This window comes from Pleurodeles waltl, chromosome 10 (genome assembly GCF_031143425.1).
Source record: "Pleurodeles waltl isolate 20211129_DDA chromosome 10, aPleWal1.hap1.20221129, whole genome shotgun sequence".
Lineage (NCBI taxonomy): Eukaryota > Metazoa > Chordata > Amphibia > Caudata > Salamandridae > Pleurodeles > Pleurodeles waltl.
This window is the reverse complement of record NC_090449.1, coordinates 16,152,440-16,179,654: the sequence shown is the minus strand read 5'-3', so window position 1 is coordinate 16,179,654 and position 27,215 is coordinate 16,152,440. Positions and strand designations below refer to the sequence as shown.

General features: G+C 48.5%; 1 protein-coding gene across 2 annotated transcripts in view; it reads left to right on the top strand.

Annotated features, from left to right (window-relative positions):
• The window catches only part of L1CAM (L1 cell adhesion molecule), a 531,714-nt gene that overhangs the window by 376,249 nt on the left and 128,250 nt on the right, over window positions 1-27,215 (top strand). The window contains exon 5 of one of the 2 annotated variants that reach the window (XM_069209428.1): window positions 19,932-19,946. The exons of the other annotated variant lie outside the window; for it this stretch is intronic. Within the exon in view, the coding sequence (XP_069065529.1) occupies window positions 19,932-19,946 (15 nt within the window). The remainder of the gene's footprint in view (window positions 1-19,931; window positions 19,947-27,215) is intronic. 2 annotated transcript variants of the gene reach the window in all.

Genomic DNA, 27,215 nt, shown 5'->3' with positions numbered 1-27,215 from the left:
CGGCGCTTCTGCCCCCATTGTGCCCCCCTGATTGCTGTCTCCCCGATCGTGTATTGTGCCAGTATTGTATTTCTTATTGTGTATTTCTTCGTTTTGTGACTGCCTTGAATTTTGCCTCGATTTCTGTGCTTTTTTGCCCCTTGTGCGCTCCCCGATCCCTGCCGCTGCCTCCCTGCGGCCCCGCCCCCCTCGCGCCCCCATTTGCCGCTCCCTCCCGCCTCCCGCCTCCCAGCTGCTCCTCCCTCCCCCCTCCCTTCTTAATGGCTGGCGCTGCGCGTCGCGAGTGAGCGAACTCTGACCTGTTTCAGGTCCTGAGCTCGCCCCCCACGACCGCAGCACCAACCTGCTGCCTCCTGCCTCTGTCCCACGACCACGCTGCCGTTTGCGTGTTCGAGGCCCTCCTCCACCCGCAGGCATCCTCCTGCGCCTCATCCCTGGTGGCTAGTGGGCTCACTTGACCCGTGTGCCGCTTCCGCCGTCCCGTAAGTTGTTTTTCGTTTTTTCTGCGCCTCGCCGCCGGCGCTTCTGCCCCCATTGTGCCCCCCTGATTGCTGTCTCCCCGATCGTGTATTGTGCCAGTATTGTATTTCTTATTGTGTATTTCTTCGTTTTGTGACTGCCTTGAATTTTGCCTCGATTTCTGTGCTTTTTTGCCCCTTGTGCGCTCCCCGATCCCTGCTGCTGCCTCCCTGCGGCCCCGCCCCCCTCGCGCCCCCATTTGCTGCTCCCTCCCGCCTCCCGCCTCCCGCCTCCCAGCTGCTCCTCCCTCCCCCCTCCCTTCTTAATGGCTGGCACTGCGCGTCCGTGCGTCCGCGCGTCCGTGCGTCCGCGCGCAGCGGGCGCGCCAGAGGCAAACCCGTCTGCGCCCGTCCGCGCCTGGACCGCGCCCAGCGCCACCCCCCCTGGTCCTCGCGCCCCCGCGTCCGCTACTCAGCCAACGAACTCCGCGCTTTCAACACCGGCTCCTCCACGGAGTGCTTCCTGGCGTCCCCGAAGCACACTAAAGGACCTTTTTCCTGCCGCTCCTGCAACTTCTCCTGCATCAGAACGACAAAACCAACAATAGAATCACTCAACCCCAACCACCTGAACTGCATCCTCATCAACACCCGCTCCGCACGAAAACACGCCATCGAGCTCTGGGATTTGCTCGACTCCACAGCACCCGACGTGGCCTTCCTGACCGAAACCTGGTGGAACGACTCCTCGGCTCCGGACATCGCCATCGCCATACCGGACGGTTACAAAATCACCAGAAGAGACCGAACCAACGGAATCGGCGGCGGAATAGCCATCGCTCACAAAGCTACCCTCAAAATCCAGACCCACACTGACGACACCCTCAAGACAGCCGAACACCTCCACTTCCAGATCCACACAGACCCCAACACGACCCTCAGAGGAACCCTCATATACCGCCCTCCAGGACCAAGAGCCCCCTTCAGCGACACCATCGCCGACCTCGCAAGCACCCACGCCCTCGCTTCCCCGGATTACATCCTCCTGGGAGACCTAAACTACCACATGGAAAATAACAACGACGTCAACACCGCAGCACTGACCTCCAACCTCCTCAACCTCGGACTCCGCCAGCTGGTCAACACTCCCACCCACATCGCTGGACACACCCTCGACCCCCTCTTCAACTCAAGCAACCACATCTCTTTCAGCCACACCTCCGAACTCCACTGGACCGACCATCACTGCGTCCATTTCTCCTATAAGAAAATTACCGAGCAGCACCGCTTCCATCTACTCCCCTACAGCCGCTGGGGCAAAGTCACCCAAGACCAACTGACCAGCACCCTCGTTAAAAACCCTCCACCCGACGCGACCGACCCGAGCACAGCCGCCATCAACCTCCACCAGTGGATCCTCGACTGCGCCAACACCTTAGCCCCACTCAAGAAGCCCACCGCCAACCAAGGAAAGAAAAAACCAGCCTGGTTCACAGACGAACTGACCACCTCCAAAAGCCGTTGTCAGAAGCTCAAAAAGAAATGGATCCTAGAACGCACGCCCGACAACCTCGCCTCCCTCAAAGACGCAAACCGTGAACACCACCAACGGATCCGCGTCGCCAAGCGCGCCCACTTCACCGAACGCATCAACAACAACGCCCACGACTGCAAAGAACTCTTCGGCATCGTGAAAGAACTCTCAAATCCAAAAGCCAACGCCAACGACGTCCCGCCCTCCCAGAAACTCTGCGACGACCTCTCCACCTTCTTCCACCAGAAAATCGCTACCATCCACAACAGCTTCAACACCGACCCACCGCCAGATCCCCCCCCGACGTCTCCAACCGCGACTGCCGCCTCACCGCCTGGACCCACATGGACGACGCAGAAACCATGGCAACCATGAACACCATCCACTCAGGCTCCCCCACGGACCCATGCCCTCATCATGTTTTCAACACAGCCAACGCCACCATCGCCCCCAAACTCCGCAAGATCATCAACCTCTCCTTCACTTCCGCCACCTTCCCGGACAGCTGGAAACACGCTGAAATCCAACCCCTCCTCAAGAAACCCAAGGCCGACCCCAACGATCTCAAAAACTTCCGTCCGATCTCTCTCCTCCCTTTTCCAGCAAAAGTCATCGAGAAGATCGTCAACACACAACTCACCCACTTCCTCGAAGACAACTCCATCCTGGACCCCTCACAATCCGGATTCAGACGAAACCACAGCACGGAGACTGCTCTCCTCGCCGCCACAGATGACATCAGACATCAAATGGACAATGGCGAAACCTCGGCCCTCATCCTCCTCGACCTATCAGCCGCTTTTGACACAGTCTGCCACCGCACCCTACTGACCCGCCTCCAGGAAGCCGGCATCCAAGACAAAGCCCTCCACTGGATCTCATCCTTTCTCTCCGACAGAACTCAGAGAGACCGACTCTCCCCCTTTCGCTCGAAAGCCACCAACCTCATCTGCGGCGTCCCCCAAGGATCCTCCCTCAGCCCTACTTTGTTCAACGTCTACATGGCCCCCCTCGCAAAACTGGCCCGCCAGCATCACCTCAGCATCATCTCCTACGCCGACGACACCCAGCTCATCCTCTCCCTGACCAAAGACCCACTCACTGCCAAAACAAACCTCCACGAAGGACTAAAATCCATCGCCGAATGGATGAACAACAGTCGCCTGAAACTCAACTCCGACAAGACGGAAATCCTCATCCTCGGGCGCTCTACTTCGGCCTGGAACGACTCATGGTGGCCCGCCGACCTCGGACCCCCACCCACCCCTGCCAGCCACGCAAGAAACCTCGGCTTCATCCTGGACTCTGCACTCACCATGTCCAAACAGGTCAGCTCCGTCTCCTCCTCCTGTTTCAACACCCTCCACATGCTCCGCAGAATCTTCAAGTGGATTCCAACAGAGACCAGAAAGATGGTGACCCAAGCCCTCGTCAGCAGCAGACTTGACTACGGCAACGCACTCTACACAGGCATCCCAACCAAAGACATCAAACGACTCCAGCGGATCCAAAATGCCTCCGCCAGACTGATCCTCGACATACCCCGCCGATGTCACATCTCCCCTCACCTGAGGGAACTCCACTGGCTCCCGGTGGAGAAGAGGATCACCTTTAAACTCCTCACCCACGCTCACAAGGCACTTCACAACGCCGGACCCTCCTACCTCAACTCCAGACTCAATTTCTACGCTCCCACACGTCAACTTCGATCCGCCAACCTCGCCCTCGCCGTCGTCCCCCGAATCCAGCACAAGACCTGCGGCGGCAGATCCTTCTCCTTCCTCGCCGCCAAGTCCTGGAACTCTCTCCCCACATCTCTACGCCAGACCCAGGACCTCCTCGCCTTCAGGAGACTCCTCAAAAGCTGGCTCTTCGACCGCTAACTGCAGCACACCTCCACCCCCCCCCCTTCCTCCCAGCGCCTCGAAACCCTGACGGGTACATAGCGCGCTTTATAAATATCGTGATTGATTGATTGATTGATTTAATGTAAATTCACAAATAGAATCTAAAATAAAATGCACTGGCTGGACGCAGAGGATGGGTGTGGTGGTTAATCTTCTATAAATCAGATGGTTCTCAGTAGTCATTTCCAGCAGAAGGCCCCCACTGTAGAGTTCTCGGAGTCATGACACACCCCTGAACCCCCCCTCAATGGCTCGGAGGCGATGATAGGTGGCCAAGGAGAATGCACCACCCCCTTGGTGAATACGGCCCGTGGCCCATATTGGGTGGCCAAAAGTCCATCCTGTGTGGTGGTCATTGGTACAGGTCCAAAAATCACAGGGAGTGGTATATGGGCAGCGCTTAATTTGAGCCGGTCGTTGCAGGTGGAGCCCATCAGTACTCTTTTTAGGGGTGAGCACAAAGCGCTCCGTCCCTCTTCTAATCTCTCTTTAGGGGGATTTTAGCCATGCCCATGTTACGTCAGTCACTTTCATTGGTTCGTGGACTTTCCTTTTAAAATCCGTTTGTTTTCATTTTCATTTAGCCCTCCTCGAGAGCACCGGTAAACTACTGGAAACATTGAAGGCTCCATGTTTTCCATATGGTTTCTGGACTACTTTTTCTCTTTATTTTGCAGCGCAATTGCGCTGTGTTTTACACAGCGAGATCGCACTCATTTTTTTTTTGCCATTTAATGTGGCAAGAAATGTCCGGTTAGGAGTTTACAACGCTAATAGCTCTAACTTGACGTAATGCGAGACCCATTGCATTGCAAATGCTTGTTTTTATGTGGAATGACACTTGGACCCAGAGCAAAAGAGGGAAAAACAAAAAATAAGGTTGCTTAAGCTGGAATCTAGAGTACGCAGCCTTGTCATTTGGCAATGCTAACATTCGTCAGCACTGGCTGTTGGCTTCAGAGAAGAACTTTGGGTTCCAACGCATTTTATTTTACAATTTAAGCATTGTTTATTTGGTAATTTTGGAGTTGATACAACAGGCATAGTAAGGAAAGCATCTTAAATATTGATTTTCCTTCCTATTAATAACTGCATGAGGACAGACCAAAATGTGAAATCACTTTGCAGCCTGGTCATCTGAGGTTGCTCTCCCAGGCATACTTCTGTCCATGGCTATGGTGGTTCCTAAGTGTGGGAACCAATCCAAAGCAATATTTAGACAAACCACAAATGTGGCAAAGTTCATCCCGAGGCTTGTGTATCTGCCAAAGAGTTAGAGCATCTGAAGGGCCCTTGGTCCAGACCACTGAGGATGTTGAAGTTATAAAAGAAGATTATCCGAATACAGAGGCACTCGTGTACGACTGCAGGTGGCTACTCAAGCCCCAGCATCATGGTGCCAATTGTGATCCAATCTGCTAGGGCACCAATTGCAATAGGGAAGGGCAGTGGTGATGGTGGGCATCCCTGTCTAGTGCCCATGCCCACCAGGAAGGTTTCTTAGAAGGCCTTGTCTAGTGAGACCTTGGCCACTAGAGTGTAGTCCAATAATCTGGATCCAAAGTTGACCTTTTCAAGAAGTACACAGAAGTAATCCCACCCAGGTAATACCACTCAAGTAATCCCACCCATGCGAGTCGAAAGCCTTCTCAAACTCTACCATCAGCAGGGCCCGTCGGCCCCCAAGACGATTTGATAGGGTCAACTGGTTACAGAGGCATCTGATGTTGTGTCCTTTAGACTTCAGGGCATGAAGCCACATTGATCCGAGTGTACCGAAGAGCCAATCACTTTGAGTATGCGAGTAGCTTTAATTTATCAATGATCTTGGTTTCAGTATTATTCAAAGATATTCGGTGATATGACAAGCAGACTGTATGTGGTCTGTCAGGTATTCCTCCCACAGTTATCTCAGAGCTTCATAGATCTAGTGAGAACTCTCCCTACGCAAGAGCCTCTTCTAACATTGCTGTGAGAGGGGACATAGTCGTTGGCACTTTGTACTGGAAAAGGATTATTGGGAAGCCACTGGGACTGCGTGTTTTTCTTCGTTGAAGATTACCCAGAGCTTAGACTAACACTATCGCCTCTTCCAGAAGGTCCCTTTCTTCTGCTGGTAGTCGTCACATTGAGAGATCCCGTAGGAGTTCCTTAAACTCAGCTGGTCACAGCAGATCCCCTCTTGTGTACAACTGATGATAGCGATTTGCAAGGAACCCGTACTCTCTTTACACACTTTACAATGAACTACCCAGATCAGTACCTACCTCGCATTCTTACCCCATGCGAACACGTGACTTTGAGGTGCTAGCCACGTGCCTCGAGCCTCTCCCATAAGGGTCTTTGTCAACTTGGTTTTAAGATGTTCAGTGTTTCTGGGGATTTCAGGGTCTTTCATTTCGATCTACCAGATTTCCAAGCCTAGGAGGGCTCCTTCAATCTGGGTCAACTCTTGTTGTTGTGAGTTGTAACCGAGTGTGTAACTCACGCCTCTGCCTCATAAAAGGTCTTGAAGGCCTCCTAGAGGGTGATCTGCGAGGCAACTGAGCCACTGTTTTGTGTGAAGCAGCTCTTGTCTTGTTTGATTTGATGTGGGATTTCTAAAGCACGAGAATGCCTGTGGGAGTCTTGGCGCTAGCATTTACCTAAAATAAAAACCTGAGAACCCTAAAAGCAAGGAAAACTAAATGCTATAACAAAATAGAGAACAACCAAGGTTTACCTGCTTCCAAAAGGTCTGTAGATTGACTTCTGAGGTGCACGGGCAGTGTGATCCAAAGATGGCCAGTGGACAAACAAAACTGGTTCGAATTTCTGGTCCATTACCCACTATGTGCTTAGACACCAACACTCTGTTGTTGCATCAACGCATAGTGTAAGCGCAACAGGCATGTGGTCTGAGAGACCTCATGCTAGTATGTTTCTCTTTCTAACTTCAGTCAGAACAGAGATGGGCAGAAGGAACTAGCACTATGATGAAAAGTTTAATATACCCCGGAGAAGAAGGTACATTCCCTATCAGTTGGATAGAAGCGACACCAGACATCACTCATTCCATAGCAAGTAGTAATTTAATGAGGTTGGTGAGACCTACTTGGGTGGGTGACCTTCCGTTCCCCTCATGTGTCAATGAAGCCCACAGACCTCCCACTTCCAACATAACAGAGAAGGACCTGTCATCTCCCCGCAACCTCTCCTCTCCTCTCACAGGGACAAGGACAGATCCCACAGACCTCCCACCTCCAACATAACAGAGAAGGACCTGTCATCTCCTCCCAATCTCTCCTCTCACAGAGACAAGGAGAGATCCCACAGACCTCCCACCTCCAATGGAACAGAGAAGGACCTGTCATTTCCTCCCAACCTCTCCTCTCTCACAGAGACAAGGACAGATCCCACAGACCTCCCACCTCCAACAGAACAGAGAAGGACCTGTCATCTCCTCCCAACCTCTCCTCTCTCACAGAGACAAGGACAGAACCTACAGATCTCCCACCTTCAACAGAACAGAGAAGGACTTGTCATACCTTCCCAACCTCTCCTCTCTCACAGAGACAAGGACTAAACAGAGAAGAGAGAAGGACCTGTCAGCTCCCACACAGAGAAGGGATCCATTCTTCCCACCTCTAACTGAGGAATCAGACAGAGACCTTTCACCTCCCACAGAGGGAACAGAGAAAGGCTTCTCTCCTCCCACAGAGAGAAGAGAGACAGACCTCTCACCTCCCACAGAGAAATTTGGCACATACCTCTCGACTGACACAAAGAGTTTGAAAACAAACCTTTCCCTTCCCACAGGGCAGAGACAGACACTGCTTTTCCCTTGAGAGGTCAGGGGACAATACCACCCTGGATCATAGCTGCCAGTTCTTGAGGCTGCACAATGTCTTGTAGATCTCAACCTATTCAATAAATGCCCCATTCCTTTTTGCCGGACATGATTTGCATTGTAAATAAGGCTCCAAGTTTTCTGTTTCTGCTGATTTTTACAGAAAATACAGACATAAAAAGCATTTATTTCTTGTCTATGTGGCTGATATAGAACTTGGTGGATGGGTTACTCCGTCACAACGGTGACTGATATTCCGTCTTCCGAAAACTAAATCCCCTTATACCTTATGGGATTTATATTCCAGCGGACGGGATATCCGTCACCATTGTGACAGAGTAACCCGTCCACCAAGTTCTAAATCAGGCCCTATATTTTTAAATATGGACAACGATGGAAATTGTTTTTTTGAGTGATTCTAAATGCTGACAGTCAAGACTGCGGTGGAGATTGAGAGGGAAGTTTAAAAAGGATGTTTCCTAATGAGGCTTAAACATCTGTGGATGTGCCAAAAGTTGATACTGAAATGTGCATGTTTTCATAGGTGAATATGGATTCCTTTGCTAGTGGTTTTCAAATCATTTAAACCTGTCAGGCAGGAAAGCATTGTTGAGGCATTAGAGCATTGTTGTACATTTATTGGTTAAATAAATGTGGGTAAAAATAGTTTCTGCCTCATATTTTCACAAACACGAAAAAAACATGGCCAAACAAAAAGTAGCAAAAATTAAATATGGACAAATGGAAATGTGAAAATAATGAATACCATAAAGCAGGGAGCCCCAATAATAACTCTCAAGAAACACTATGACTCGCTCACTAAGCACTACAAGGACCTCCCCAACTTTCCTTTTAAATTATTTGTAAACTTTGCAGATGTCCTGGTGCCTCAGGTCGGCCTCTCAGAGACGTTTCAACCACCTCCCACCCACTGTGGCTTCTGGCTGCCCTCCACCTCTCCGAGCCCAGGACCTGAGCATCTAATGTTTAGGGGAGCACTGGCAACTCCCTGCCCTTACTGTCTTCCCCCTGAACGTCTCCCTCTCACCTCACCATGCTTTGCTCGTGTACCTGCCTGCCTTACTGGCCTTGTGATGTCATCTTGGGTGCCATGACCTGCTTACAGGTATAGGGGGCTGGTTTCCGCTTGCGCTTCCCAGCCTGAAGGCAGGATGTAGCGTTACAGCCAGAGCTTCCAACTTTGCAATGGGAGAACCCAGTTGGAGCGTCGGTGTTGAATCAACATCCTGTGATTCTGGGCAAATCACTTGATAGCCCCCAAAAAATAAAGATAACCTTGTGTGATGTAACTGGTGCTAATGTAAAGTGCTCCAGTACCTTCGGGTCGAGATTGCGCTAAATAAAAAAAACATTGATAGTGCCAGTAGGTCTGACTTTAAAAGAATGTTGTATGTTGATGTGAAGCATTACAAGTAGACAGCATGGGAATTAATATGTATTTGTGCGGAAGCAAAGAACTGTAGAAGAATATCTGTGCATGTTAAAAGATCAGGTGACCGTTGCACTGTTAAGCCAGATCTAAAAATCCGTATAGGTGAATTACTTCCCTCCTTCTGTCGGTGCTGCTGCCAGAGAAAAATTGTGTTAATTTTCTAGGAATCTAATACACTTTAATATCATTATAATGTTAGGTGTGTGCCTCTGAAAGTTCAAGCTCAGACAACTGAATGAATAAACAAAATGTTTTTGTTGGAAGCACGCAACATCTGCCCAATCAAAACATGTACTCCTGGCTTCCAACATGTGGGTGGATCCAAAGCCCTTCTCTAGTGATGCTCACACAATTGTCCGACGAAAGCTGCTTACCCAAACCAGACCATTAAACAAGCATTTGCAATGCAACGGGTCTCGCATTTGCTCGAGTTACAGCTATTAGCATTGTAAATTCCTAACCAGACTTTTCTTGCCACACAAATAGAAAGAAAAAACCAAGCGTGATCGTGCTTTGTAAAACGCAGTGCTATCGCGCTGGGTGGAAAAGATAAAGTAGTGCAGAAACCAGACTGAAAACACCGAGCCTTGTAAGTTTTCAGTTGTTGGCCGTTGCGCTCGTGGAGAGTTAAACACCAGAAAAGCCATGACGTATGCATGCCTTTCACTAATGAAAGTAAGCGGATTTTAAAAAGCAAGCACACAAACCAATGAAAGTGACAGGCATGACATGGGCGTGTTTACAAGCCCAAAGAGAGATTACAACAGAGACAGAGCGCTTGTGCGCTCGAAACTAAAAACTGCAAATAAAGAAAGTAGTGACACAAGGACTCCCTGCCGCCCCACCCCCAACACTTGTTACCAGCCGCCGCACCCCAGTGCCTGCTGGGAAGAGTCTCCAGTCCCGGACCGCCACGCCTCCCTCCTTCGCTGCCTCCTGGAGGCTTTAATTGCAGGCGCTCAGTGTTTGCCAAACACACAAGAAGGCAGCCGCTCAGCGGGCTAATAATTGGATTAGGACAAATAACGAGCCGGCTTTTGTTTTGTTTTTGCTTCCTCCTCATCTCCAGGATTCACAAGTATATAATTTTCTGATCTGGCTGGCTGCGACGCTTGTTATTAGCTTTACAAGATAACAAGAGAGAAGATTTGTGTCCTGTTTGTGTGTGTGTGTGGGTGTGTGCATGGGTGTCTGTGTGCGCGCGCACCTCTTGTGCATGTCTGTTTATTGAAGCTCTGTCTCAAAGCGGAACATGCCTATCTGTGACCCCATCCTTTAACAGCGTCACCCTGTGCACATACCAATCTGTAAATATATATATATATATACAAATATGAGGTACACAAGGTTGTGTATATCGGTGCGTGTCTATTTTTGTATTCATATATTTATTTATTCAGAGAGAGTTTTATAAAGTGTGAGCTTGACTCAAGGGTACCAAAGTGCTGAAACTTAGAGGATATGTTGGAAATTCAACAAGTAAGCATATAATGATAACAGTGGGTAGTTGGGCATGGTGTAACAGGCGACAAGTAAATCCGAGGAGGGGCACAGATGTGCCTCAGTTATGGAGTATGTCACGTCTGAAAGGAGCTGTGGGCGCACAGTATATGGCTGCTTTTCCTGTGCGGTCAGGCTCGGTCTGGAGAATCTTTGGATCAGGATAGGTTTCACCCTCTTTCGGTCTGTTTGTGCCTCCCCCTACAATAATATTCTAAGAGGGGAGACTGAAGCTTTGTGGAGGTGTGGGGTGTTACACCCTCCATTAAATGTATTTTCCGATGTACAGTTGGGTGCACATCCTTTCAGGCGGGTATGGGGAGGTGTCTGTAGGATTTCACCCCGGATTTTTGCATGCACACACACACAAACACACACACGCACACTCTCACTCTCATCTCTGTTTTGAAAGCTCTAAAATTGTTGATTTGTTTCAGAATGTATTGTTTTTCTCACTTAGTGCTCCTACCAGTCAGAATGTTTCTGCCTTTTAAGCCCCTCTCCTGCACCCTGCTTGTCTTATAATGTATTTTAACATCATATGCCAGCCTTATCGTTGGGAAATCTGAAGCGCACACTCCCTAAGTCTAACTGATCAAGCTACGCCCCTGACCGAAGCATCACTGAGGCCCTGCGCTAATAACTATAAAACACACTGATCCCTAGTAGCAATACTTTATATGGAAAGAACCAAATGGTGAATAAAATGGATTCAAAGGAGTTTATGAACAACAATTCCAAGACACATAGAGGTGCTGTGAATATTGGTACAAAATAAACATGCTTGGTGCTCTCCTTAGAGGTGATGCACTCAAGTGATAAATCGTGATCCACAGGTGTATCAACAAACCAGGGACCAGCACGGCCCATTACAGCAAATTCTCAACAGTCATATAGTGTCAATGTTTTTCAAGTCAACAGCATTTCAAACCCAATAAAAATGGTGTGATCGTCACGACTGAGGGGCCCCTCTGAGAACTCATTGTCCCAAAATGACACCACGATGCCAGTCATTTGAGCACAGGGAGTAATCTGGCACTCAGCCTTGAGACCCAGACCACACGCGTCACTCCCACTGCGGGCTGATTGGCCCCCCACGGGTATCCAGCATATTTCCCACCCAGGCCATTCCCACCTATGCTGTTCCTGAGACTTGTCACCAGGGACCTCCCTCCTTTAGCAACTGCATTTCCCTTCATACTCTGTCTCTCTGGCTCGTTGTGTCCCTGAGTCCAGGTGATGAGTCGGTCACATTTACTTTTACACCAATATTCACGGCACCGCTATGTGTTTTGAAATTGTTTTTCAGAAACTCCTTTGAATTAATTTTATTTCCCAATTGGTTCTTTGCATCTAAAGTACTGTTTCTAGGGACCAGTGTGTTTTTTGTTATTTGCCTCAATATTATATGTCAACGTATGGTGTGGCACAGGGACCATGCTCTGCCCTGTGCTCCCAACAAACATGATCAGTGCAAAGATTTGTGTTGTACACAGTCAACCCTTTCTTGTACTTCTGTGGAGACTCTGCTGTCCCCTGCTGGTCGCCTCGTGGGCACCTGCCTAGAATGGCCTTGTTATAGATCAGTCCGACACAAGGGGCCTGATTTAGATATTGGTGGACGAGTTAGTTCCTCACAATGGTGATGGATATTGCCTCTATATCCTATGGGATTTATATTTCAGCAGGCGGGATATCCGTGAAGTAACTCGTCCACCAATATCGAAATCAGGCCCAAATCCCTTCCTTAAAAGTTTGTGCGCCAAAGACTTTCTTAAATAGCTCTTTTCTTTGGTATATGCTAACCCCATGCAGATGGTAGCCCAGGGGGTTCTCTGGAGCTTTCCTTAGTGTTAAGTAAGCATCTATGTCACTGACATTGTCACACAAATTGTGATGTTCATGCTGAACATGAAGTTACAAATGTTCCCAAATTGCTTAGTGTTCCATGTAATCTTACCAGGGTGGAAAAGAGCTTTGGGAGCATTCGTATAGCACTACACGCCCCTGTATGAGGCCACAGAGCGCTTTGATTGTCATCGGTTCCTGAGGGTCCTTTTGGAAGTGTGTGTTTGGAGGGTGTGGGATGTAAGTGTCACTTGTGGGCGGTGTAGGTGATAGTGCACGAGGGTTGAGACGTGCGCCACTCACGGTGCGTCACAGTGCGTAAGCACGAAGTTTTGCAGAGAGCGTAGGTGTAGGCGCGGCCTAGAGTACTTATCTTCCAGTTTGCAAAAAACATAGTTTGCATCCAATGAAGGGAGGAGCCATCTCTTTAATGCTTCCATAAGCGAAGGTGATTGTAAGGTTCCTTATTCCGGCAGCGCTGAGCTCCAGAGACTGGCTTTCTAGAATGAGTGGAGATTTCAACAGTTCCTGGATTCCAGGAAGCTTCCTTGTTTAAGAATGTCTGTAGGGCGCGCGATCCTACGAGGCCCCTTAATTTAAGAATGTTTATTGGGTTCTGGATTCCAGGAGGCCTCTTTGTTTAAGAATGTCTGGGTGAGTTCTGGATTCTTGGAAGCCCCTTTGTTTAAGAATGTCTGGGTGAATTCTGGATTCTTGGAAGCCCCTTTGTTTAAGAATGTCTGGGTGAGTTCTGCATTCTTGGAAGCCCCTTTGTTTAAGAATGTCTATTGGTTCTTGGATTCCAAGAAGCCTCTTTGTTTATGAATGTCTGTAAGGTTCTAGAGCGTAGGAAGCCCCTTTGTTTGAGAATGTCTCGGTGAGTTCTGGATTCCAGGAATCCCCCTTGTTTAAGAATTTCTGTTGCGTTCTAGATTCAAGGAAGACCCTTTGTTTAAAAATGTCTGGTTGGGTTTTGGATTGTAGGAAACCCTTTTATTTAAGAATGTCTGTTGGTTTATGGATTCCATGAAACCTCTTTCTTTAAGAATGTCTGCATGGTTCTAGATCCTAGGAAGCCCCTTTGTTTAAGAATGTCTGTTTGGGTTCTGGATTCCACGAAGCCCCTTAGTTTAAAGATGTCTTTTGGGTTCTGGATTCCAGAAAGCCCCTTTGTTTAAGAATGTCTATTGGTTTTTGCCTTCCAGGAAGCCTCTTTGTTTAAGAAAGTCTGGTTGGGTTCTGGATTCCAGGAAGTCCCTTTGTTTAATGATGTCTTTTGGGTTCGGGATCCCAGCAAGATCCTTTTTTGATGATATCAGTCGAGTGCTAATACCTATTCTCAAATTGTTTGCTGGATTAGACCTTTAAAACAATACTCGAGCATTAGTAATTTCTGTTTCCAGCCTGCTTAGTAACCGAATACATGGTTATTATTATCCGTCTAAGATGGCCTGCCTGCAAGCACAGAGTCAAATAGTCTGTTTCAGAGCCCCAGAGACTGTTCGAAGAGCGGGGGAAGTGGAGGGAGAGAGGGGTAAAGAGAGAGGAGGAGAGAGAGAGGGGGGAGAGAGAGAGAGGGGGAGAGAGAGAGAGAGGGAGGAGGCAGAAAGACAGAGAGGGGGAGAGAGAGGTCCTTCCATGCAGGCCGGACCCCCTGGGGCAGGGAAGTGCTTGCTAAGTACGAGCTTAATGCAGTCACAGGCTGGATCCAGGCCTCCTGAGTGACCAGCATATGAGAAGGTGAGGGGAGGCGGGAGGGCTGTAAAGAGAAGGAACTGTGCAGGAGAGGTGGAGCTGTGCATGAGTGGTACAGGAGCGGTACAGGAGCGGTGACAGACGCTGAGCAGGAGCGGTGCAGAAGCTGAGCAGGAACGGTGCAGGAGCTGTGCAGGAGCTGTGCACGAGTGGTACAGGAGAAGTGCAGAAGCTGAGCAGGAGCGGTGAAGGAGCGGTGCTGGAGCTGTGCAGGAGATGTGCAGAACCTGTGGAGGAGCAGTGCAGTAGCAGTGCAGGAGCGGTACAGGAGCAGTACAGAAGCTAAGCAGGAGCTGTGCAGGAGCTGTGCAGGAGCGGTACAGGAGCGGTACAGGAGCAGTGCACGAGTGGTACAAAAGCAGTGCAGAAGCTGAGCAGGAACGGTGCAGGAGCAGTGCAGGAGCGGTGCAGAAGCTGAGCACGAACGGTGCAGGAGTGGTGCAGGAGCAGTGCAGAAGCTGAGCAGGAACGGTGCAGGAGCAGTGCAGGAGCGGTGCAGGAGCTGAGCAGGAATGGTGCAGGAGTAGTGCAGAAGCTGAGCAGGAACGGTGCAGGAGCTGTGCAGGAGCAGTACAGGAGCGGTACAGAGGCAGTGCACAAGTGGTACAGGAGCAGTGCAGAAGCTGAGCAGGAACGGTGCAGGAGAAGTGCAAGAGCGGTGCAGGAGCTGAGCAGGAACGGTGCAGGAGTGGTGCAGGAGCAGTGCAGGAGCTGAGCAGGGACGGTGCAGGAGCGGTGCAGGAGCTGAGCAGGAACGGTGCAGGAGTGGTGCAGGAGCAGTGCAGGAGCTGAGCAGGAACGGTTCAGGAGCGGTGCAGGAGTGGTACAGGAGCAGTGCAGAAGCTGAGCAGGAACGGTGCAGGAGTGGTGCAGGAGCAGTGCAGGAGCTGAGCAGGGACGGTGCAGGAGCGGTGAAGGAGTGGTGCAGGAGCAGTGCAGGAGCTGAGCAGGAACGGTTTAGGAGCGGTGCAGGAGTGGTACAGGAGCAGTGCAGAAGCTGAGCAGGAACGGTGCAGGAGTGGTGCAGGAGCAGTGCAGGAGCTGAGCAGGGACGGTGCAGGAGCGGTGAAGGAGTGGTGCAGAAACGGTGCAGGAGCAGTGCTGGAGCTATGCAGCAGCTGTGCAGGAGCAGTGCTGGAGCTGTTCAGGAGTGGTGCAAAAGCTGTGCAGAAGCTGTGCAGGAGCAGTGCAGGAGCAGTGAAGGAGCTGATCAGGAGTGGTGCAGAAGCTCAGCAGGAACGGTGCAGGAGCAGTTCAGGAGCGGTGCAGAAGCTGAGCAGGAACGGTGCACAAGCTGTGAAGGAGCTGTGCACGAGTGGTACAGGAGCAGTGCAGAAGCTGAGCAGGAACGGTGCAGGAGCAGTGCAGGAGTGGTGCAGGATTGGTGCAGGAGTAGTACAGGAGCAGTGCAGAAGCTGAGCAGGAACGGTGCAGGAGCAGTGCAGGATTGGTGCAGGAGTAGTACAGGAGCAGTGCAGAAGCTGAGCAGGAACAGTGCAGGAGTGGTGCAATTAGTTCTCAGAATATAACTGCTGCTTAGACTAGACTGGTTCTCTGCAACAATGAGCTCTCTGTGTATAAACTGCTGCAGAGACTAGACTGCTTCTTCACACCAATTAACTCTCGGTGCATAAACTGGTGCTAAGACTAGATTGGTTCTTTCTATCAATGAACTCTCTGTGTGTAAACTGCATTTGAGACAAACCTGGTTAATTGCACCAATGGGCTCTGTTTAAACTGCTGATAAGACTAGACTGGTTCTTTGCACTAATTAGCTCTCTATGTTTAAACTGCTGCTAAGACTAGGCTGGTTCTTTCCACCAATTAGCTCTCTATTGTTAAACTGCTGCTAAGACTAGACTGGTTCATTGCACCAATGAGCTCTCTGTTTAAACTGCTGCTAAGACTAGACTGGTTCTTTGTATCAATGAGCTCTCTATGTTTAAACTGCTGCTAAGACTAGACTGGTTCTTTGTATCAATGAGCTCTCTATGTTTAAACTGCTGCTAAGACTAGACTGGTTCTTTGTATCAATGAGCTCTCTATGTGTAAACTGGTGCTGAGACTAGACTGGTTCTTTGTATCAATGAGCTCTCTATGTTTTAACTGCTGCTGAGACTAGACTGGTTCTTTGTATCAATGAGCTCTCTATGTTTTAACTGCTGCTGAGACTAGACTGGTTCTTTGTATCAATGAGCTCTCTATGTTTTAACTGCTGCTGAGACTAGACTGGTTCTTTGTATCAATGAGCTCTCTATGTTTAAACTGCTGCTGAGACTAGACTGGTTCTTTGTATCAATGAGCTCTCTATGTTTAAACTGGTGCTGAGACTAGACTGGTTCTTTGTATCAATGAGCTCTCTATGTGTAAACTGGTGCTGAGACTAGACTGGTTCTTTGTATCAATGAGCTCTCTATGTTTTAACTGCTGCTGAGACTAGACTGGTTCTTTCTATCAATGAGCTCTCTATGTTTTAACTGCTGCTGAGACTAGACTGGTTCTTTGTATCAATGAGCTCTCTATGTTTTAACTGCTGCTGAGACTAGACTGGTTCTTTGTATCAATGAGCTCTCTATGTTTAAACTGCTGCTAAGACTAGACTGGTTCTTTGTATCAATGAGCTCGCTATGTTTTAACTGCTGCTAAGACTAGACTGGTTCTTTGTATCAATGAGCTCTCTATGTTTTAACTGCTGCTGACACTAGACTGGTTCTTTGTATCAATGAGCTCTCTATGTTTTAACTGCTGCTAAGACTAGACTGGTTCTTTGTATCAATGAGCTCTCTATGTTTTAACTGCTGCTGACACTAGACTGGTTCTTTGTATCAATGAGCTCTCTATGTTTTAACTGCTGCTGAGACTAGACTGGTTCTTTGTATCAATGAGCTCTCTATGTTTTAACTGCTGCTGAGACTAGACTGGTTCTTTGTATCAATGAGCTCTCTATGTTTTAACTGCTGCTAATACTAGACTGGTTCTTTGTATCAATGAGCTCTCTATGTTTTAACTGCTGCTGAGACTAGACTGGTTCTTTGTATCAATGAGCTCTCTATGTTTTAACTGCTGCTAATACTAGACTGGTTCTTTGTATCAATGAGCTGTCTATGTTTTAACTGCTGCTGAGACTAGACTGGTTCTTTGTATCAATGAGCTCTCTATGTTTTAACTGCTGCTAATACTAGACTGGTTCTTTGCACCGATGAGCTCTCTATGTTTTAACTGCTGCTAATACTAGACTGGTTCTTTGCACCAATGAGCTCTCTAAGTGTAAACTGGTGCTAAGACTAGACTGGTTCTTTGCACCAATGAGCTCTCTAAGTGTAAACTGCTGCTGAGACTAGACTGGTTCTTTGTATCAATGAGCTCTCTATGTGTAAACTGCTGCTAAGACTAGACCGGTTCATTGCACCAATGAGCTCTCTATGTTTTAACTGCTGCTAAGACTAGACCGGTTCATTGCACCGATGAGCTCTCTAAGTGTAAACTGGTGCTAAGACTAGACCGGTTCATTGCAGCAATTATCTCGCTGTCTATAAACTGCTACTAAGACGAGACTGGTTCTGTGCACCAGGGCTCTGTGTATAAACTGCTGCTAAGATTAGAGCCGGTCTTTGCACTAATGAGCTTCCCGTTCAAAGCTGCTGCTACGTCTAAACTGGTTATTTGCATGAATGAGATATCTCTGTGCATTAACTGATGATAAGGCTACCCTGGTTCTATATTTTAAGGAGTGCTCTAATTTTCAGAACGGCTCGTTGTACTAAACTTGTAATGAACTTTGTGTGTATAAACTGTGGTTTTGTTTGCACTAGTGCACCTTCTGTGTATTACCTGCTGCTAGAAGTAGGCGTGGCCTTTGCACTGATGGCTCCCAGTGTATAAACTGCTAAGAATAGACTTCCCCTGACCCCTGTGAGTAGTAAGGGCTGCTGAGAGAAGACTGGCTCTGTGAGTTAATCAGTTCTGTGTGCACTGAGTGCTCTATTTACTGCTACTAATGTTGCTCAGTCCCTTTTCACTAAAGAGCTTCCTGTGCATCAACTGCTGCTAAGACTAGACTGTCCATGAGTTTTCTGAGTATTGGCGCTGTTAACTCTACATTGGCGCTTTGCACTAATGACCTCTTCATGTAGTGGGTGCTGCTAGGTCCAGGCTGTCGCTTTAAACGTAAGTTTCCTGTGTAATCTCTATTGCTAGGAGTGAACCAGACTGACACTTTGCAATGACACGTTATCTGTGACTTAACTGCCGCTGAAGCTTTGCATCAATGAATTCTCTGTGTATAAATCCCTGCTAAGATGAGTCTGTCCTTTCGCACTAACGAGCTGTTGGATTGTTAGCTACTGACCTTTTGCACTCATTGTTCTCTCTGTGTGAAGTGTTGTTAAGACTGAGCTGGTCTTTTGCACTAATGAACTCTGTGTATATCCTGCTTCCAAGGTTAGATTGGCTGTTCCTACTAATCAGGTCTGTTGACGTCACAGGAGAAGAGTTATCTGTGCAATAACTGCTGCTAAGGCATTGCACTAATGAGTTCTCTGAGTATTAAGTGCTGCTAAGATTAGACTGCCCTTTTGCACTCATTAGCTCTTTGGGTTCTAAATGTGCTTGAGTCTGCAATAATGAGTTTTCTTTTTGTTATGTATGGCTCTCATAGAGTTTATTTCAGTTTCTGAATCTCATAACCCACTGCTATGACATAGCAATAGTCGATGATGAAACTGGTTACCCAGGGTTGTGATGCCATTAAGGCCTTCCAGGCCAGGCTGATAGGACTCTCTGAGACGCTGTCAGTGCAGGGTTGCATGTCTGCTTTGAATAAAAGCAGAAAGCTTGCTTGCAGGAGGGGGCGAGAAGGCAGGGAAGGTGCTGGGGGTTGGCCAAGGATGGTAGGTAAGTTTTCTATAAGTTTTGGGATACATAACAGTGACCATTATGTATATTGCCTATATTCCCCCTCTGCAGCAGCTGAAAGCACAGACAGAGGATTTTGGGGGCCATACATAACATAAAATTTATAGATAGGTAAAAAGTGAACTCCGGGTGATTTTTACCTCAGGGTTCTGAAACACATCATCGGCAACTCAAGCTTTGGTCTCGTTGAGACTTTATAATAAAGAGTTGTTTATCAACTGCTGCTATGACTAGAGTGATAGCTGCAGTGGTGACATTAATGAGCTCAGTGTGTATTACTGCTGCTATGATTAAACTGTCCCTTTGCACTAATGAGATTTCTCCGCATTAGCTGTTGAGACTTTGCAGTAATTAGTTCTCTGTTCATTTACTGCTGCTAAGACTGCTGGGTCGTTGCACTAGTGTCATTAACAAACTCTGTGTGTATTACTGCTGCTATGATTAGACTGGCTCTGTGCACTAATAAGGTTTCTCTGTATTTGCTGCTGTTGAGACTTTTCAATAATGAGTTCTCAGTTTATTTACTGCTGCTAAGACTAATGTGGCTTCTTGCACTAGTCCCAGTAATAAGCTTTTTGTGTATTACTGCTGCTATGATTAAACTAGCCCTTGGCACTAATGTTATTACTGTATATTACCTGCTTTGCACTAATGATCTGTGCTGCTGATAGATCTGACTGCTGTCTAACCCTCTCTTCTGCTCTCTCTCCTCACGCCTCCATGGACCCCCCAGATAAATGGCCGAACCGTAAGTCTCGCCTCACCCAGCCCTGTCTCTTCCCTCCAGTCGTGTCTGCACAGTAGGCACATCTGGGCCCTAACTACCCCTTCCTCTCTGTGTGCAATGTTGGTAGAAGGTGTATGGGGTGGGGGTGTTGATGGGCCAGGTTGGGGGGATTTATGGTACATCACTTAGTTCTGGTGTGTGTCCATAACTGGAGTTTTCCATCTCTGACTACTTTCATCAATCTCTGTGCTGTAGTCAGTCCATCTCACTCATTTTCTGTCTCTTTTCTCCACCAGTCTCCAGAGTCTGTCTTCTGTCTCTTTCCTCTCCCAGTCTTCACAGTCTGTCTGCTGTCTCTTTTCTCTCCCAGGCTCCACAGTCTGTCTTCTGTCTCTTTTCTCATCCAGTCTCCACAGTCTATCTTTTGTCTCTTTTCTCTCCTATGCTCCACCAGTCTGTCTTCTCTCTTTCCTCTCCCAGGCTCCACAGTCTGTCTTCTGTCTCTTTTCTCTCCCAGTCTCCAGTCTGTCTTCTGTCTCTTTTCTCTCCCAGGCTCCACGTGTGTCTTCTGTCTCTTTTCTCATCCAGTCTCCACAGTCTATCTGTTGTCTCTTTTCTCTCCTATGCTCTACAGTCTGTCTTCTCTCTTTCCTCTCCCAGTCTCCACAGTCTGTCTGCTGTCTCTTTTCTCTCCCAGTCTCCAGTCTGTCTTCTGTCTCTTTTTTCTCCCAGGCTCAACTGTGTGTCTTCGGTCTCTTTTCTCATCCAGTCTCCACAGTCTATCTTTTGTCTATTTTCTCTCCTATGCTCCGCCAGTCTGTCTTCTCTCTTTCCTCTCCCAGGCTCCACAGTCTGTCTTCTGTCTCTTTTCTCATCCAGTCTCCACAGTCTATCTTAGGTCTTTTTTCTCTCCTATGCTCCACAGTCTGTCTTCTCTCTTTCCTCTCCAAGTCTCCACAGTCTGTTTTCTGTCTCTTATTTCTCCCAGTCTCCCCAATCTTTCTTGTCTCTTTTCTCTCCCAGTCTCCACAGTCTGTCTTCTGTCTCTTTTCTCTCCCAGTCTCCACAGTCTGTCTTCTCTATTTTCTCTGCAAGACTGTAAAATTTTCTAGCATTCGTGTCAATAATTTTGAAATCTATTAAGGACACATAGGCAAGGATTATGCTTCTCCTTCTTTGCTGTTTATTAACGTAACCAATGACAGCAGCCAATCAGAAACAAGTTAAACAAAACTACAAATCCCAGAACTCTGAGCTGATATCACTTCCCGCACTTCAGCCCCGATGTCTCCAACAATATAAGCAGCGAGGAACCATAACGCGTCCTCTTTCTTTGCTCTGAATATCAATCGAAAATCACTAGTCCCATAAAAAACTGCAGCAAATAAAACAGGAGAACAGTCTCAGAACTTGGTGCGACGTACAAACTTGCAGTACTGCGTAGACAGCCTGAAATCTTCTCATCATCCAGTCTTCTTATCTGGGGCTGCAAAGAGGAAAGAAATATTCTCGTCATAGACATTTGTTGAATACAAACCACCACCAAAAAAACAATCAAAGCCACTTAGGCAAACTATCCTTAATTGATCACATCAATGAAACACATGCATCATAAAAGAATAACCATTCTTTTGTATCAATCTGTACAACATAAGACATCAGACCGGTTAATTAAACATAACAAAAAAGAGGGCGGGTATGAATACTAATAAGGCGGGATAATCCTCGCCTCTGTGTCCTTAATAGAATTAAAAATTCTTGATGCGAATGCCAGAAAATTGTACATTCTATGGCAGGACCGGAGGCTCGGATTATGCTTGTTTAAAGCTGGTGTATTACAATGGAAGCCACATCAAGAATAGTTTATAATAAAATCTCTTAAAAGTGGAATCCGTCGACTAGTCTGCCACTCTCATTATGTCTTGCAATTGAGAACCAAGGCCGAAAGATTTGGAGGCCATTGCTCCCCTGACACAGTGTGCCCCAAAAATGGAAGTGTCGATACCAGCTTCTGACAAAATCCACTTCACCCAGCTTGCCAAGGTAGCCGATGACACAGGATGAAATGACTTTTGTAAAGCGATCAAAAGTTGACCCCCAGCAGGTTGTCGAAATTCCCTGGTGCGATCTTCATATTCTCGCAGACATTGCACAACACACAGTTTAGGATTGTCAGAAAAACTAGGATAAGTTACTTGCCTTGAGAAAGTCTTCGTCCTCTGGGCTATGGAGGAAGTTACACCTTCAAGAGAATATACTCTACCTGCAATAACCAGAGCGCGAACATCTGACACTCTCCTACAGGAGAGGAGGCATAAGAGAATAGTCAGTTTAGCGGACAGCTGCTTCCTGGATAAATCTGCATTGCAAGGCCATTTCTGCAAAAAATTTAAGATGATATCCACATCCCATAAAAATGCATACTTGGGTTGAGGAGGATTAGACAACCGGATACCTCTCATTACACTTCTCACCAAGGGATGTTCTCCCACGGGTTTCCCGTCCACAAAAACGTGTCCAGCAGATATAGCTGACCTGTAATTATTCACAGAACAGTAGCTCAAACCTTCCGAGGCTAGTTCGGCTAAGAAGTTAATCACATCTGTAATGGGGGCCCCCAAGGGATCCAGGTTCTGTGGGTGGCACCAACCCACCCACCTGGGCCAGGCACATAAATATCTTCTATGAGTGGAGTCTGCCCAGGAGGCAGAGATGAAGGAGATAGCGCTCTCCGAAAGGCTTGGCAAATACCATCGTTGCCCGAAATGCGCCAGGCCATGAGATGCAACTTGTTCTGGACAATGAGGGGGTGAGGTTGCCCCAACGGGTTTAACAACAGATTGGGGCTGAATGGAATCTGGACAGGAAGATCTCGGGAAAGCTCCAACAGGAGAGGAAACCACGTCTGTGCTCTCCAAATTGGAGAGACTAGGATCAATTCCGCTCGCTGTCGCATCACCTGAGATGCTACCCTCGGGAGCATGATGAACGGGGGAAAGGCATAGAGAAGTGGGCCAGTCCAATTCAGCAGGAAGGCATCTGAAGCAATGGCTAAGGGGTCCGGTCTCCAAGAGAAAAATCGGTCTATCTGGTAAGAAAGACGAGATGCAAAGAGGTCTACATGGCATTGACCCCATCTCGTTTGTAACACCTGAAAAATGGCCGGCTGAAGTTTCCATTCACTGGGATCTTGGAGATATCTGGAATTCCAGTCCGCCACTACATTGAGCTGACCCGGAAGGTATTCCGCCATTACAGAAATTCGATTCTGCAGGCAGTATTGCCAAAAGGTTCTGGCAATTTGGAGAAGGGCTAGAGACCTTGTTCCTCCCAGTTTGTTGAAATAACGCACTGCTGAAATGTTGTCCATTCGAAGCAGAACGCAACAACTGGACCGTGGTGCCAGAGTTCTTATTGCAAAGGAACCTGCTAGAAGTTCTAAGCAATTGATGTGAAGATTTCTTTTGTCGCGAGACCAACGACCGCCAGTGGAGATGGCGCCACAACGAGCTCCCCAGCCCCACTTGCTGGCGTCGGATTCCAGAATAACATCTGGGCGAGATCCGAATATGGCTCTGCCGTTCCAGGCTGCCATGTGATTTAGCCACCACTGTAACTCGTTGCGCGTCTCTGTGGTGAGGTCTATGAGTTCTGAATAATTCACACCCCTTTGAAGATGGTGGATCTTGAGACGTTGAAGCGCCCTGTAGTGCAAAGGGGCCGGAAATATGGCTTGAATGGAGGACGCCAACAGTCCCACTATTCTGACCAGGATCCTGAGAGAAATCCTGTCCTTGAGAAGGACTGACCGGATCTCCTTCTGGATTGAGCGTAACTTCTGGCCCGGTAAAGACAAAAGGGAGGAAACAGAGTCTATCTGGAACCCCAGGAATTCCATCTGCCGAGCAGGAGTCAACTCTGACTTGGGGACATTGATCAGAAAACCTAACTCTTGAAGTAGTTGAATGGTCCATTCGGGGTGTTGCATAAGGGACTGAATGTCCTGTGCCATCAAGAGGATGTCGTCGAGGTAGACAATCATCCGAACCCCTCGGGATCTGAGGTTCTCTATCACAGGACGCATGACCTTGGTGAAGCACCAAGGCGCTGAAGAAAGGCCGAAAGGAAGGACCTGGAAATGGAACCACTGATCCTCCCATTGAAACTGTAGGTACTTTCTGTGTGGGGAAAAAATCGGAATCGTTAAGTAGGCATCCTTGAGGTCCAACCGGCCCATCCAGTCGCCCTCTCTGAGAGTGTCTCTGAGCAAATGTATCCCTTCCATTTTGAAGTGACGGTAAACAATCCAACTGTTGAAATCTTTCAGATTTATCACCAGTCTGAAACCACCTCCTTTCTTGCTTACCGCAAAGATAGTGCTGCAGAAACCTGAAGGGTCCGGGTGGCAGGGGGCGATCGCACCCTTGGCCAACAGTTGATCTATCTCCTGTTGAACAAAGGCGTGCTCAACGCGGGAAAAAAGGATTGGTGGAGGCATGACAGACTGAAGGGGGGTCCCAAAAAACTCAAGATGGAACCCTGAGACCATCTCCAGCACCCAGAGATCGGATGTCAGAAGGCTCCAATTGTGTAAGAATTGACTGGTCCTGCCCCCCAGTACCACTGAAGAAGGGCATATCAGTCTTACCTTGAGAGGTGGAGGTGAAATTGGTGCTGACTTGAGAGCGGGCGCCACGATTGAAGCGGCCTCGTCCAGCACGGGTCCTCGCTGGGTAAAAGGTGTCCCTGTCTTGGGCAGAAAAACCTCTTCCTGAGGAAGTATAGGTTGTGGGAGGGCCGCAAGAGGCATTGCGGCCGGCCAGATGCCCTCGACTTCTGCCGGCCTTGGCAAAAATTTACTGGTGGAACACCTTGTTCATGGACGTTCGTGCTTTGTCCAACGCCGTAAAGGTGTGAACAAATTTTCCCAGATCCTTGACGAACTTATCTCCGAAGAGGAGGCCGTCCGCCAAAGGTCCTGGTTCCACTGTGGCTAGCTCTGTTAGTTTGGGGTCTATGCGAATTAGGATGGATTTCCTTCTTTCAGAGGAGAGGGCACAATTCACGTTCCCGAGCATACATAATGCTCGCTGTGCCCAACCTGCCAAGGTGTCTGGGTCGATGACCGTGCCGGATTCCTTAGCTGATACCGCCAGGTCTAGGATTTTGCAGAGGGGCCCTGTCATGTCGAGGAGTTTGTCCTGGCATATTTTTCAGGACCTGTCGATGCCTTTTTTCGGGTCCTTAGAGGACCTCTTAATGAAGGTGGCAAGGTTAGGGTCCAATTCGGGTGTGAGGGCCACCATATTATGTGGGATGTCTGGGCGGGGGCATTCGGACTTCAGTCTGCCACATACGTCCTTGTCCAGGGGTTTCCTGAGTCGAGAATAAACGTAATCTGAGACTGCAGGAAGTGGCGTCCAGTCTGAGGATCTCGGTTGTACTATGGCCTCAGGGTCAAAATCAAGGGAAGAAGAGGGAGGAACCTCACAAGTCGGGGTGGAGGCTGAAGGAGAATGTCTTTGGCGTTTGGGCCGGAGAGAGTCTTCGTCAGAGCCAGAGAGTGAAGTGTGAGAATCGTCTGACTGAATGTCGGGAGGAGGGGGTAAAACTTGGGTGCTGGTAGAGGGTTGGGCATAGTATTCGTGATCCGAGCCCAAGGACTGTGACAGTCGGGCTAAGGGAGCTGCATGGGGCCAATTGGATGAACGAGAATCTTGGCCGTCCGTCAGGGGAGCTGAGGGCCCCGGGGTAGGCTGACTGTAGGGAGGGACCGTCAGGGCATAACGTTTCAATTGCCGAGCAATTGGCTGCAGGGCCACTGCAAGGGCCCTATTAACAGACTGTGCCACTGAAGCGTCCAAAGCATGGGCAATATTCTCCGCCAACAGCAGGTCTTCCTGCTCCTGATAGGTAGCTAGCTGCTCATTAAACTGCTTTTCTGCCATGGTCAGACCCTGGAAGCTAGCTATTATTATGCCCTTGATGAGAATCGCCTCAATAATCTATGGGCCTGCGCAAGTAATGGGGGGGAACCCCAATACACTATGCCGCTCTGGAGGCTGTCCAAATACCAATCTGTGGCCAAGCAGGTGTTATAGCGCCACAAAACCCCCTCAGGAATTATCCTGCAATGGCCAATTTGCAACCCAGGCTAATGGGCGTAAGAGGAGCATCAAATTCTCCCTTGGGAGCTGACTCAAAGATCGCCGAGTCAAGCGTGGGCTCACCGTCACTATACAATCAGGGAAACTGACCCGTGGCACTTTGTGCGCGCGCGGGCAGCAAGCCAAAGGAAGGACCAATATTATTATTGGCGCCGAAACGCCGCGCTCCTCGGCCTCCAGGCACCCCGCCAGGTGCCTAAAACAACATGCGGCATCCTCCTGGAGGAGCGCGGGACGAGACACTAGCACTCACGTCCCGCGTTGCTCCGATCGGCAAAAACGCTGAATACAACGAGAGTAACAAAGATTAAAAGAAAACAATGGCACTTATCTGAAGCAAAAGCAGCAAAGAAAGAGGACGCGTTATGGTTCCTCGCCGCTTATATAGTTGGAGACATCCGGGTTGACATGCGGGGAGTGATATCAGCTCAGAGTTCTGGGATTTGGAGTTTTGTTTAACTTGTTTATGATTGGCTGCTGTCATTGGTTACGTTAATAAACAGCGAAGAAGGAGAAGCATAATCCGAGCCTCCGGTCCTGCCATAGAATCCACAGTCTTTTCTCTCCCAGTCTCAACAGTCTGTCTTCTCTCTTTTCTCTCCAAGTCTCCACAGTCTGTTGTCTGTCTCCTGCCACTTCCCCATCCAGTATTATCTCTATCCAGCTTTCTCTAGCCCCCTCCTCATCTACACTGTTTCCTCCTCTGACTATTTTTATTTATCGTCGTTCCCTTTTGCTCTCTCACCTCAAGCATTATTATTGTTGAATGTGCATCAGTCTCTTCATTTCTCTTTCTTTTTGTCACATCTTCTTTTTCTCTGTTGTTCCTTTGCCCATCTTCCAGTCACTCTCTCTTCTCTCTTTTCTCCCACCCTCTACTGTCTCTCCACTCTCTTTTCTTCCTTCTTTTTTCCCTCGGTACCTCTCCCAAGCTTGTTCTCCCCCATGCTCTCTTCTCTTGTGCAAACTTTCTGGTTTCTAGTAGTCTAACTTTCTTCTTTCCTTCCCTTTCCATCTCCCCCTTTTCTCTCACCCTTTCTCCCTCTGTGACTTCCACAGACTTTCTTCCCAGCTCCTATTGTTATGCCCTCCATGTCTCCCTCTTGCTCGTTCTTCCTCTCCC